Source organism: Chrysemys picta, chromosome 1, assembly GCF_011386835.1.
Source record: "Chrysemys picta bellii isolate R12L10 chromosome 1, ASM1138683v2, whole genome shotgun sequence".
Taxonomy (NCBI): Eukaryota; Metazoa; Chordata; order Testudines; family Emydidae; genus Chrysemys; species Chrysemys picta.
In genome coordinates, this window is record NC_088791.1 from 1,152,305 (window position 1) to 1,166,470 (window position 14,166).

The 14,166-nt window shown below is 48.4% G+C and overlaps 1 protein-coding gene across 15 annotated transcripts in view; it reads left to right on the plus strand.

Moving 5' to 3' along the window:
* The window catches only part of SHANK3 (SH3 and multiple ankyrin repeat domains 3), a 703,681-nt gene that overhangs the window by 624,175 nt on the left and 65,340 nt on the right, over positions 1-14,166 (plus strand). For all 15 annotated transcript variants that reach the window (XR_010600169.1, XM_065589968.1, XM_065590128.1 and 12 more), the window contains one exon: positions 6,915-7,039. Coding sequence is in view for 14 of the 15 variants with exons in the window: in XM_065589968.1 (XP_065446040.1) it covers positions 6,915-7,039 (125 nt within the window). In the remaining variant the exon portion in view is untranslated. The remainder of the gene's footprint in view (positions 1-6,914; positions 7,040-14,166) is intronic.

Sequence of the window (14,166 nt, forward strand, 5' to 3'; positions counted from 1 at the left end):
GCAGATCAGCACAGCAGAACATGCAGCAGGAATCACAAATGGTCTCTCAAGATGGATGCAGTCAAATCTATCCTCCAGGCTTGGCAGATGCTAGAGCTAACGCTCTGCTCTGTGACTGAAGAGGAAGGGTCACCTGCTCTGTTCCAGGTCAGATCTCAGCCCAGGGTCTACCTCACACGCATTCCTTCTCCTGTGGAAGGGCAGGCTGCTGTATGCTTTTCCTCCCTGGGGTTTTGTGCTACTCAAACAGGATTATGCCATTCTGATTCTGACAGCACCAGCCTGCTCACATCAGCATTGGTCCTTGGACCTCCTGAGACTCTGCCTCAAGGCCCCTAGAACACTGCCTCAAGTCACTGATATAATTTCACAGAACTATGGCCAGATGATGCACCCCACCCCGCCCAGCCCTAATCTCACAGTTGGGATGCTCAGTGGTTGTCAGCTCAAGAGACTGAGTGTTTCCTAGAGTTTCGGGACATTCTCTTAGGAAACCATCCATTAGATATATTTACACGATGAAGTGGAGATGTTTCTCTGTATGGTCCTAGTTGTGGGATACACTTCTTATGCAGACTTCTCCTTCGCTTATACTGGAGTATTTACTTCCCCTAAAGGGAAAAGGACTTTCCACTTATCCCACACCCCTTTGGGACTTAAATTTGGTTTTGTCAGTGTTAATAGGTCCTCCTTTTGAGCCTATGGCTACTTATTTATTATTAAAGGTTTCAGAGTAGCAGCCGTGTTAGTCTGTATCCGCAAAAAGAAGAACAGGAGGACTTGTGGCACCTTAGAGACTAACAAATTTATTAGAGCATAAGCTTTCGTGGACTATAGCCCACTTCTTCGGATGCATATAGAATGGAACATATATTGAGGAGATATATATACACACATACAGAGAGCATAAACAGGTGGGAGTTGTCTTACCACCTCTGAGAGGCCAATTAATTAAGAGAAAAAAAACTTTTGAAGTGATAATCAAGCTAGCCCAGCACAGACAGACAGTTAGATAACAAGTGTGAGAATACTTACAAGGGGAGATAGATTTCAATGTTTGTAATGGCCCAACCATTCCCAGTCCTTATTTAAACCGGAGTTGATTGTGTCTAGTTTGCATATCAATTCTAGCTCAGCAGTTTCTCGTTGGAGTCTGTTTTTGAAGTTTTTCTGTTGTAATATAGCCACCCGCAGGTCTGTCACTGAATGACCAGACAGGTTAAAGTGTTCTCCCACTGGTTTTTGAGTATTTTGATTCCTGATGTCAGATTTGTGTCCATTAATTCTTTTGCGTAGAGACTGTCCGGTTTGGCCAATGTACATGGCAGAGGGGCATTGCTGGCACATGATGGCATATATCACATTGGTAGATGTGCAGGTGAACGAGCCCCTGATGGTATGGCTGATGTGATTAGGTCCTATGATGATGTCACTGGAATAGATATGTGGACAGAGTTGACATCGGGGTTTGTTACAAGGATAGGTTCCTGGGTTAGTGGTTTTGTTCAGTGATGTGTGGTTGCTGGTGAGTATTTGCTTTAGGTTGGGGGGTTGTCTGTAAGCGAGGACAGGTCTGTCTCCCAAGATCTGTGAGAGTAAAGGATCATCTTTCAGGATAGGTTGTAGATCTCTGATGATGCGCTGGAGAGGTTTTAGTTGGGGGCTGAAGGTGACAGCTAGTGGTGTTCTGTTATTTTCTTTGTTGGGCCTGTCTTGTAGGAGGTGACTTCTGGGTACTCGTCTGGCTCTGTCAATCTGTTTTTTCACTTCAGCAGGTGGGTATTGTAGTTTTAAGAATGCTTGATAGAGATCTTGTAGGTGCTTGTCTCTATCCGAGGGATTGGAGCAAATGCGGTTATATCTTAGAGCTTGGCTGTAGACAATGGATCGTGTGGTGTGTCCTGGATGGAAGCTGGAGGCATGTAGGTAAGTGTAGCGGTCAGTAGGTTTCCGGTATAGGGTGGTATTTATGTGACCATCGCTTATTAGCACAGTAGTGTCCAGGAAATGGACCGCTTGTGTGGATTGATCTAGGCTGAGGTTGATGGTGGGATGGAAATTATTGAAATCATGGTGAAATTCCTCAAGGGCTTCTTTTCCATGGGTCCAGATGATGAAGATGTCATCAATGTAGCGCAAGTAGAGTAGGGGCGTTAGGGGACGAGAGCTAAGGAAGCGTTGTTCTAAGTCAGCCATAAAAATGTTGGCATATTGTGGGGCCATGCGGGTACCCATAGCAGTGCCGCTGACTTGAAGGTATATATTGTCCCCAAATGTGAAATAGTTGTGGGTGAGGACAAAATCACAAAGTTCAGCCACCAGGTTAGCTGTGATATTATCAGGGATACTGTTCCTGATAGCTTGTAGTCCATCTTTGTGTGGAATATTGGTGTAGAGGGCTTCTACGTCCATAGTGGCCAGGATGGTGTTTTCTGGAAGATCACCGATGGATTGTAGTTTCCTCAGGAAGTCAGTGGTGTCTCGAAGATAGCTGGGAGTGCTGGTAGCGTAGGGTCTGAGGAGAGAGTCTACATAACCAGACAAGCCTGATGTTAGGGTGCCAATGCCTGAGATGATGGGGCGTCCAGGATATCCAGGTTTATGGATCTTGGGTAGCAAATAGAATACCCCTGGTCGGGGTTCTAGGCATGTGTCTGTACAGATTTGTTCCTGTGCTTTGTCAGGGAGTTTTTTTAGCAGATGGTGTAGTTTCTTTAGGTAATCCTCAGTGGGATCAGAGGATAATGGCCTGTAGAATGTGGTGTTAGAGAGCTGTCTAGCAGCCTCCTGGTCATATTCCAATTTATTCATGATGACGACAGCACCTCCTTTGTCAGCCTTTTTGATTATGATGTCAGGGTTGTTTCTGAGGCTGTAGATGGCGTTGTGTTCTGCATGGCTGAGGTTATGTGGCAAGTGATGTTGCTTTTCCACAATTTCAGCCTTTGCACGTCGACGGAAGCACTCTATGTAGAAATCCAGTCTGTTGTTTCGACCGTCCGGAGGAGTCCACGCAGAATCCTTTTTTTTGTAGTGCTGGTAGGGAGGATTCTGTGGGTTAGAATGCTGTTCAGAGGTATGTTGGAAATATTCTTTGAGTCGGAGACGTCGAAAGTAGGATTCTAGGTCACCGCAGAACTGTATCATATTCATGGGTCTGGAGGGACAAAAGGAGAGGCCCCGAGATAGGACAGACTCTTCTGCTGGGCTAAGAGTATAGCTGGAAAGATTAACAATATTGCTGGGTGGGTTAAGGGAACTACTGTTGTGGCTGCTTGTGGCATGTAGCAGTTTAGATAGTTTAGTGTCCTTTTTCCTTTGTAGAGAGGCAAAGTTTGTCTTGTAAATGGCTTGTCTAGTTTTTGTAAAGTCTATCCATGAGGAAGTTTGTGTGGAAGGTTGGTTTCTTATGAGAGTATCCAGTTCTGAGAGCTCATTCTTAATCTTTCCCTGTTTGCTGTATAGGATGCTGATCAGGTGATTTCGCAGTTTCTTTGAGAGTGTGTGACACAGTCTCTCAGCATAGTCTGTGTGATATGTAGATTGTAATGGATTTTTTACCTTTAGTCCTTTTGGTATGATGTCCATCTGCTTGCATTTGGAAAGGAAGATGATGTCTGTCTGTATCTGTACGAGTTTTTTCATGAGGTTGATGGATTTCCACTCCATACGGCTAAATGCAGTGCCTTGCATAATGAAAGGTTTCAGAGTAGCAGCCGTGTTAGTCTGTATCCGCAAAAAGAAGAACAGGAGGACTTGTGGCACCTTAGAGACTAACAAATTTATTAGAGCATAAGCTTTCGTGGACTATAGCCCACTTCTTCGGATGCATATAGAATGGAACATATATTGAGGAGATATATATACACACATACAGAAGTCACCTCCTACAAGACAGGCCCAACAAAGAAAATAACAGAACACCACTAGCTGTCACCTTCAGCCCCCAACTAAAACCTCTCCAGCGCATCATCAGAGATCTACAACCTATCCTGAAAGATGATCCTTTACTCTCACAGATCTTGGGAGACAGACCTGTCCTCGCTTACAGACAACCCCCCAACCTAAAGCAAATACTCACCAGCAACCACACATCACTGAACAAAACCACTAACCCAGGAACCTATCCTTGTAACAAACCCCGATGTCAACTCTGTCCACATATCTATTCCAGTGACATCATCATAGGACCTAATCACATCAGCCATACCATCAGGGGCTCGTTCACCTGCACATCTACCAATGTGATATATGCCATCATGTGCCAGCAATGCCCCTCTGCCATGTACATTGGCCAAACCGGACAGTCTCTACGCAAAAGAATTAATGGACACAAATCTGACATCAGGAATCAAAATACTCAAAAACCAGTGGGAGAACACTTTAACCTGTCTGGTCATTCAGTGACAGACCTGCGGGTGGCTATATTACAACAGAAAAACTTCAAAAACAGACTCCAACGAGAAACTGCTGAGCTAGAATTGATATGCAAACTAGACACAATCAACTCCGGTTTAAATAAGGACTGGGAATGGTTGGGCCATTACAAACATTGAAATCTATCTCCCCTTGTAAGTATTCTCACACTTGTTATCTAACTGTCTGTCTGTGCTGGGCTAGCTTGATTATCACTTCAAAAGTTTTTTTTCTCTTAATTAATTGGCCTCTCAGAGGTGGTAAGACAACTCCCACCTGTTTATGCTCTCTGTATGTGTGTATATATATCTCCTCAATATATGTTCCATTCTATATGCATCCGAAGAAGTGGGCTATAGTCCACGAAAGCTTATGCTCTAATAAATTTGTTAGTCTCTAAGGTGCCACAAGTCCTCCTGTTCTTCTTATTTATTATTGCATCTCTTACTGAAAGTAGTATTCCCAGTCGCCAGTAAGAGGCTGGGAGAATTATGAGCATTAGTTGCAGACCCCCAGGGTGCAGTTGTCTTTAAGGACAGAGTTTATTTCTGATTACGGTGGTTTTGGATTCCCACCTTAATCAGTCTATCTACTTACCAGCCTTTTCTCTAAAGCTTCACTGTCATGAGGATGAAGAGGGCCCCTGTACTTCGGATGCCCACAAGGCATTAGCCTTTTTCTTGGACAGGTCTAGACTGTTTGGTGTCCCTCAGCTGCTCTTTTCCTTCACTGACAGAATGAAGGGGCAGCCTGTGTCTTCACAGAGAGTATCAACCTGGATCTGAGCCCTGCTGTGCTTATGTCGGTATCATAAGTGTTATGTCTGGGGTCTGTACAGCCCCGCCGGAGGACAGGGCTGGGGGCGGGGCTGGAGGCGGTATAGCCGCACCGGAGGAGCTGCTGGCGAGGGGCACTGGCTCCTGGGAGCGGCGGCCCCACGTTCTGCTCCTTTCACCACTGCAGTTGCCGGGAGAGCCCTGCGGTTCAACAGCTATTGATTTCTATCCGCGGATATCTGCATCCGCGGATATCAATTTGTATCCCCGCAGGGCTCTAGTCACGGAACATTGGGGGGGGGTCGGTACCGTACCGTATCGGAGGGAGGCTCTGGAACAGCCTCCCACTGGAAGGGGAGGGGGGCAAAAGGCCTAGCTATTTTTAAAGCAGGTTTATGAATGGGATGGTATGATGGGCTGCCTGTGACAGTAGGGATGGGAAGGTCCCTTCCAGCCCTATGTCCAACGTTCCTATGTGCCAGTCTTGTCCCCAGCCACGGGAGAAAGAAATTCCCCAAGAGTCAGGGATAGCCCCTGGCAGCCATAGACTGCACCAGCAGCAGCCAGAGCCCAGGAGGAGCGGTCCAGCTACGGCAAGCCCCTGTTTTTCCATCAGGGACCTAGATCCCAGTGCGGCGGGCAGCAGCAGCCCAGCCAAGGCCTTTGCTGCCTGTAAACCCTATGGCAGGTTCTCAAACTTCACTGCACCGCAACCCCCTTCTGACAACAAAAATTACTACATGACCCCAGGAGAGGGGACTGAAGCCTGGGCCTGCCCGAGACCTGCCAACCTGGGTGGGTGGGGGGCCAAAGCCCAAAGGATTCTGCCCCAGGCAGGTGGCTGTAACCTGAGCCCCATCCCCTAGGGCTGAAGCCCTCGGGCTTCGGCTTCAGCCCCAGTTGATGGGGCTTCCATTTTGGCCCTGAGCGGTAGGGCTCGGGCTTTGGCTTCAGCACCGGCAATGCGAGCCCTGGTGACCCCATTAAAATGGAGTCATGGCCCACTTTGGGGTCCTGACCCACAGTTTGAGAACTGCTGCCCTATGGCATTCCTGGAGGTGGTATTTTTCTCTCTGTTCCTGGATACCTGCAACAGTCTCCTTTATGGGGGTCAGACAGCATACCCTCGCCTTCTCCTCACACTACTCCACACAAGGGAGCAATCCGTATTTCCCCCCAATCCCTCCCGTCCCCCAATGATGGTTCCCAGTACCTCCTAGGCAAAATGACTCACCGTGGCTGGACAGCAAAGTCGGATGGGGTGGGTGGAAGGTGGAATGTAAGGGAGCAGGGGATTTTGGGTGGTTGGTGGGGAGGAAATTTCATGTGTATTGGGGGCCATATTTCCTAGCCAGACGTGTGGTTAAAGTCTAAGTAAGCAGGACCCTCTTTCTGTAGGTGTATGGCTCTGGGAGAGGGACTGGGGTGAGTGGCTCTGGGCAACTTGTGGAGGATGAATGCGACTTTCTGTGTGTGAGGTACATGTGGCTCTGGGGGGCCATTAGTAGGTTATACAATGATGAACATCACGGAAATCACTGTACATAAATAAGCATTAAATCACCATGCTGCAAGAGGAGCGGGTCAGGTGCTCAGTAGAGACACCTCTGCTTGGTCTCTGAGCCAGTTAAGCTCCTGGAGAGCTTTTTTCTAGACGTCACCAAATGTTCTGTTGCCTCCCTGCTGCATACTGCTAATTGGGGCTGGGTCTTTCTCTTTCAGCGGAGACTCCAATTGAGGAGTTCACCCCGACTCCAGCCTTCCCAGCGCTCCAGTACCTGGAGTCAGTGGATGTGGAAGGTGTGGCCTGGAAAGCAGGACTTCGCACGGGAGACTTTCTGATTGAGGTAAGCGCCCGAGGCTGAGCAGAGCTCGGTGTGCTCATTGCTAAGGGTAAGATTCTGTCACGGTTATTTTTAGTAAAAGTAATGGACAGGTCATGGGCGATAAACAAAAATTCATAGAAGCCCATGACCTGTTCCGGACTTGTACTAAAAATAACCATGACAAAAGGGGGCTGACATGGTAGGGGAGGACTGAACCTGAGTGGAGGAGATGAGAGCCTGGGCACCACTGCAGAAAGGCAGGGGTCCAGCACCTACTGCCCACGGCGGCTCGGAGCTGTGGGGGCCCCCCGCTGCCCACAGTGGCTCAGAGCTCCAGGGCCCCTGCTAGCTGACTGCTCTGGCCCACCACCCTAGGGCTGGAAAATGTCACATAGGTCTCTGTATATCATGGTATCGGTGAGCTCCGTGACATAATCTTACCCTTACTCATTACTTAAATCTCTGAATCTGCCTCCTGTCTCGGCTCCTCCAGTAAACCCTCCAGCTTCTCCAGACGTGACAGTGCAGCCAGGGAAGTCATGCAAGCAACTATGTGCTTCCCATTGCACCAGTCAGGAAACAGGCTGACTTGGCTGTGAGGGGAGGTACCCCGGGGTGAAGCCTGGAAGCTGTTGGAACCCCTGTGCTTCCTGACTAATCAGCTGGATTGGCCTCTCACGCTGCGTTGGCTGATGACACACAGCCAGCCCTTCTGGGCTCTATCACCATCCAACACGACAGCAGGTCGCACCATACCCCCAGCTGAGTTACCTGTGTGCTTTACCCGAGCCACGCATGGACCAACAATGGAGGCGCCAGCCAATTTCCCAGCTCCCCAGCCTTGCCCCCCTACTGGAACATAAATCCAGAATTGTTCCGTCCTGCACCAGTCAGGGGTCTGTACGGTGCAAGCTCATTCATTAGCCTGCTTCCCCCTCGCTATGGGGAAGATACGCACCAGACTTTGATACAGAGCTGAGATTCCCTAACACTTCACTCAAAGACACATGGGTTAAGATAAAACAGGTTTATTAGCTACAGAAAGATAGATTTTAAGTTATTATAAGTGATAGGAAACAGATCTAAGTAGATTACCCAGCAAATAAACAAAAAATGCAATCTAAGCCTAATATACTAGATAAAATTTGAATCAAATAGTGTCTCACTCTGTTAGCTAGTACAAGCAGTTTGTAGATGTTCTATTCCCAGGTAGGAATCCTCTCTTCCAGCCTGGGACAAGCACTTCCCCCAGTTCGGTCATTGTTTCTAAAGTGTTTCCAGGTATTGAGTTGTAGAGAGAGTGAGGCCCCTTGGTGATGACGTCCCCCTTTTATAGTTTCTTCCATAGGGCGAGAACCCTTTGTTCCAAGCCAAGTTCCCAGCCCAGTTTGTGGAAAAATACAGATACCAAGATGGAGTTGAGTATCATGTGGTCTCGTCACATGCCCTGGCATGCTTGGTGAGCCACAGCAGGCAGTATCCATAGGCTGTCGGAAGTGTTCCCTGGTGAGGACAAGACTTTTCCACGGCCATTGTTTTTGTTGATGGGCCATTAGCACTGTCTAGCTCAGGGGTGGGCAAACTATGGCCCTTCAGATGTTTTAATCCGGCCCTCGAGCTCCCATCGGGGAGCAGGATCCTGGGCTTGCCACACTCCGGCTGGGGAGTGGGGGTGGGGGCTTGCCCCTCTCCACACATGCTGTGGCTCCGCACGGCTCCTGGAAGCAGCGGCATGTTCCCCCTCCGGCTCCTACGCATAGGGGCAGCCAGAGGGCTCCACACGCTACCCCCACCCCAAGCGCCACCCCCGCAGCTCCCATTGGCCAGGAACTGCAGCCAATGGGAGCTGCAGGGTTGGCGCCTGCAGACTGGGCAGCACACATAGGAGCCGGAGGGGGCACATGCCGTTACTTCTGGGAGCTGCTTGATGTAAGCGCCACCCGGAGCCTGCACCCCTGACCCTCTCCCACGCCCCAGCCCCCTGCCCCAGCCCTCACCCCCCTCCTGCCTTCCGAACCCCTCCGTCCCAGCCCCTTATCCCCAGCCCCACCACAGAGCTCGCACTCCCAGCCTGAGCCCTCCCCCCCGCTCCCCAACCCTCTGCCCCAGCCCGGAGCTCCCTCCCGCACCCTGAGCTCCCCATTTCTGGCCCCACTCCAGAGCCTGCACCCCCAGCCGGAACCCTCACCCCCTCCCGCACCCCAACCCCCAGTTTCATGAGCATTCATGGCCCGCCATACAATTGCCATACCCAGATATGGCCCTTGGGCCAAAAAGTTTGCTCACCTCTGGTCTAGCTTCTTCATTGTTGTACGTGAAAGGCTAGTTGTGGGCGTTTCCAGCTTCACAACATCTTTCAGTAACACACACACACACACACACACACACACACACAACAAAACTTCATAACTTCACATACAATGACAGCACATACAATCCAACAGGATATTAATGTTCAACAGACCCAGACTTTTAGAAGGATACCTCACAAGGCAGACTTCGTACAAAACAGCCGAATTACATGACAGTGGTGAATATGAGAGTGCCAGGGTGTCACAATGTCCCCTGCCACTAACCAGGAATCATCATCATAATCGAGGTTAGAAATAGAAATGGTCCACTGGATGCTGTCCAGTCCCTCTCCTGGAGGCCAGTGCAGGATTGTTCACCACAGGACATGTACTGGAACAGTTTGAAATATCACAGGTACTGGGGCTTCCAGCCCGGTATTGCATTGAGCTGACACAGAGTGTCGCACTCTTACAGCACCACACCAGAGGCGCCAGCCATTTCGGCAGAAAGTCAGAGACAATCAGTAGATAGCTGTGCTCTGCCTTCCATCCGCCTTAATGACATTTTTGTATGTGGAATTTCCTGATTTTGTTAAAAAAAAAAACACAACCAAACTTGAACTTCTGTGGTATTATTTCCTAATGCTGCTGTATAGATAGTTAAGTATTAGAATGAAGAAAATCTTATTACCGGATATGCTAGTGTGTAAACAGACGCTTAGAATCCAGCCACACCGATCAGTAAAAAAACCAAAAAAACCCTGACCAGTGTTTACGCTGACATGGCTTGTGTGTCCATGGCTGGGGCTGGGGCGTAGCAAGACGTCCTGTCTGGGGAGCCCAGCCCTTGAGTCAGGGATGATGAGTTACCTGGCATGGGAAGCATACAGAAGCTTTGTCAACATTTTACATGATTATTTAGTATTCATATGACATTCACTCCCTGAGCCCCCGGTGCTGAGCCAAACCCCAGTGCGCTGGGGGCTGTGTTAACACACAGACCGACACAAGGAGGGGGGGGATAATTGGATGGATTCACAAGAGAGTGAACTGGGGGGTTTTAGAAAAGTAGCTGCCAAGCCACTGTGAGTCCATATTTCATTATCCATGTTGAGCCTGAACTATTCCCTGCTTCATCGATTCCAAGGCCAGCAGGGACCACTGTGATCATCTCGTCTGACCCCCTGCACAGCACAGGCCAGAGACCTGCCCCACAGTAATATTGGATCTGTGTGGTTGGTTATGGCACTTCCCTTGAAACCTTCACACCTTTGGTGCCATTTGAGTCTCTGTTCTAGGGCAGACTGGTGCCAGCATCACAGCTATGGGGGCTGTTATTCTGACTGTTGCCGAGTTTGGTTCAATGGAGTTCTTAGACCTGAGAAAAGCTAGGTACATCCAGTTCAGTTCCTGCTGCACGGTGAGAGCCAGACAGTGGAGCAGGGACTTCATCTGAGCCTTATTTACGTCCTTGGACTGTTCTTGAACAGAAGCCTCGCTTTGGGTACTCTACCCTGGGTGGGCTACCTGGACCTCCCACTTCAGTATCATCATGAAAGAGGTGTCCATCCAAGCCAAAGTCACCACCTCTTAGAAAGGGAAAGAAACTTGTGGAGGTGTCGCCACCCCTGCAATATGGTAGTGGCAAATGTGGTTTCTGCCAATCAGAAGACAAGGAGGAAGAACCAGTGAGCAGAGTGAAACAGAAACTTCCCCACTGGACAGGTTATCCCATAATAGTCCATCATTGGGTTTCTTAACCTTCCTGAAGCATTTTACAGTGTCCCGTGTCAGAGACAGGCTACTGGGCTAGATGGTCTGATCCAGTAGGACTATTCCTTTGGTCTGACATGGCCTCTTGGGCCCAATGTATACCAGAGGAAACTAGGCAGGAGTTTCTTGAACTCTTTAAGAAGGGCTGGAAGGAGTCAAAGCACTCCTCGAGGGCTTCCTTTCACATCTCCGACACCGAAACCAGGTCTTCGGCCACAGCTGTCAATTTTCCATTCCAAGGCTGAGGAGGTTTTTAAAAACTGAAGAGCCCTCAAAGCAAGAGCCAGGCATTCGGACCTGAGCCAGCCCACCATCTGAGGGCTGTCAGCCCCCTGTTCCAGCTGTTCTCAGGGACGGCACAATCCAGAGCCAGACACCAGGGAAGCTAGACAAACCTTGCAGGGGCGTTAGGGAGCCTCCCCTCTGCATCTCTGCAGCCTCAGTGGGCGCTGAGTCTAGGACTGAGGATATATTTAGGCTTGGCAGAATTCACTTTGTATTTTTATATCATTTTGACAGATAATATCAGTGTTTATTTTAAGCATTTTTTCCACAGTTGTGAAAAATTATGTGGGGGGGGGGTCAGACAATTATTTAATGACAGTAAAAGTTGAGAGTCAAGAAGTTGGAGCTTTATAAACTGTTAAACATCACATGTCCAAATATACAAAGTAAAGGTCCTTAAATCCGCAAATCCCAACCGGTTTTCCAGTCATTCACTAGTCCATTTGCAACAAGCCTAATTCAAAATTCTAAATCACTGGGTTTTGACTCTAATAATTTCTGAAGCAGCATTTTTCTTACTTTGCCTATCTGTACATTTCTGTTGTTATTGATGGAAATTTTTTTTGTTGGTTTCTGCCTGCACAGTGAAATTGAAAACCAACATATACCGATACAAATCTAATTCTTCCAAGCCTAGATATACTAGAAGGCTCAGAGACAGCTCTGAAGTTAGATCTGCCTTCTCCATTTATCTCACCTTTTGGGGAATGCTTAACCCAACTTTTTCCAGCATGGCAGAAGATCTGTTTGGACTCTTGGGTCCTGGAGATCATCATCCGGTTTTGTGAGATTGTTTTGTAGCTCTTTGCAGTCTGCTTTGGATTTAATTATCTTGACTAGTTTTGTATCATCTGCAAATTTTGCCATCTCACTGTTTACCCCTTTTTCCAGATCATTTATGAATATATTGACTAGGTCTGAGCCCAGTACAGACCCCTGGAGGACACCACTATTTACCTCTCTCCATTCTGAAAACTGACCATTTATTCCTACCCTGTGTTTCCTATCTTTTAACCAGTTACTAATAGCTTACTTTGCTTAAAAGCCTTTGGTGAGGAACCTTGTCAAAGCTTTTCTGAAAATCTAAGCACACTATATCCACTGGATCCCCTTTGTCCATATGCTTGTTGACCCCCTCAAAGAATTCTAGTAGATTGGTGAGGCATGATTTCCCTTTACAGAAACCATGCTGACTCTTCCCCAATAAATTATGTTCATCTATGTGTCAGACAATTTTACTATAGTCAGGCTTACCAGCCTGTAATTGCCGGGATCACCTCTGGAGCCCTTTTTAAAAATTGGCGTCACATTAGATATCCTCCAGTCATTTGGTACAGAAGCTGATTTAAATGAGAGGTTACAGACAACAGTTAGTAGTTCTGCAATTTCACGTTTGAGTTCCTTCAGAACTCTTGGGTGAATATCATCTGGTCCTGGTGACTTATTACTGTTTAGTTTATGAATTTGTTCCAAAACCTCCTCTAATGACACTCACCTAAAAAGCACAGCTCAGATTTGGGAATCTCCCTCACATCCTCAGCCGTGAAGACCGATGCAAATAATTCATTTAGTTTCTCCGCAAAGGCCTTATCACCCTTGAGTGCTCCTTTAGCATCTCAGTCGTCCAGTGGCCCCTTCGATGTATTTAAAAAAAAATTTGGTTACTTTTTGAGTGTTTGGCCAGCTGTTGTTGAAATTCTTGTTTGGTCTTCTGTAGCAAGCCGCCACCTCACCGGCACGGCACCTCCTGCTGGTCAGTCTGGGAATTGGCTCATCCAGCTCAAAAGCACCCTCCTCTGGCCAGTTTCTCCCTGTCCTTACTTGCCCCTCTGCAGTCCCTTTATCTCCTCCAGTTCAGGCCACGCGTCCCTCCCGGACCACAGTGCCCCTTACCTTGGGGTACTGCCCCCCCAGCAGTGTCCCCACACTCTGGGTCTCCCCTCCATAGGGGAACCCAACCCCCCTATACCCACTTTGTCTCAGTGGCTACTGCCAGTCCTCATCTAGCCCCTTCTCTCAGGGGCAAACTGCAGTCTTTAATGGCCACTCATCACTGGCAAGGGGGTTGGACCTGCTGCCTTTCTAGCCCAGCTGTCTCCTTTCAGCCTAGTAACTCCCTCAGCCTGGGGATCCACCGGGCCAGAGCTCCTCAGCTCTGCCTGCCCTTCGCCAGCCCTGCTCTGCCTCAGGTACCCTGCTTGCTCTCCCAAGAAGCCTGGTCCTTTCTGCTCCCCAGCTGGAGCAAGAGTCTCTACGAGGCAGCTAGGTCCTTCTTGCTCCCCAGCTGGAGCAAGACTCACTCCCTTTCCCCAGGAGCCCTTCTTATACTGGCCCATCTGGGCCCTGATTGGCTGCCTCAAGCCTGCTCGTGATTGGCTCCCTGGGGTAGCCCTTTCCCAGGGCTGTTTCTAACCCCTTCCAAACCGGAGTGGGGTGACCGCCCCGTTACACCTTACTAATTATATTTTTACTCTTCATTTGCCAGAGTTTATGCTCCTTTCTAATTTCCTCACTAGGATTTAACTTCCATTTTTTAAAGGATGCCTTTTTGTCTCTCACTGCTTTTTTTACTCTGTTGTTTAGCCACAGTGGCTCTTTTTGGTTCTCGTGCTATGTTTTTTAATTTGGGGTATACATTTAAGTTGATCCTCTCTTACGGTGTCTTTAAAAAGTTTCCACGCAGCTTGCAGGGATTTCACTTTTGGCGCTGGACCTTGTAATTTCTGTTTAACTAACCTCCTCATTTTTGTGTAGTCCCCCTTTCTGAAATTAAATGCTATAGTGTTGGGCCACTGTGGT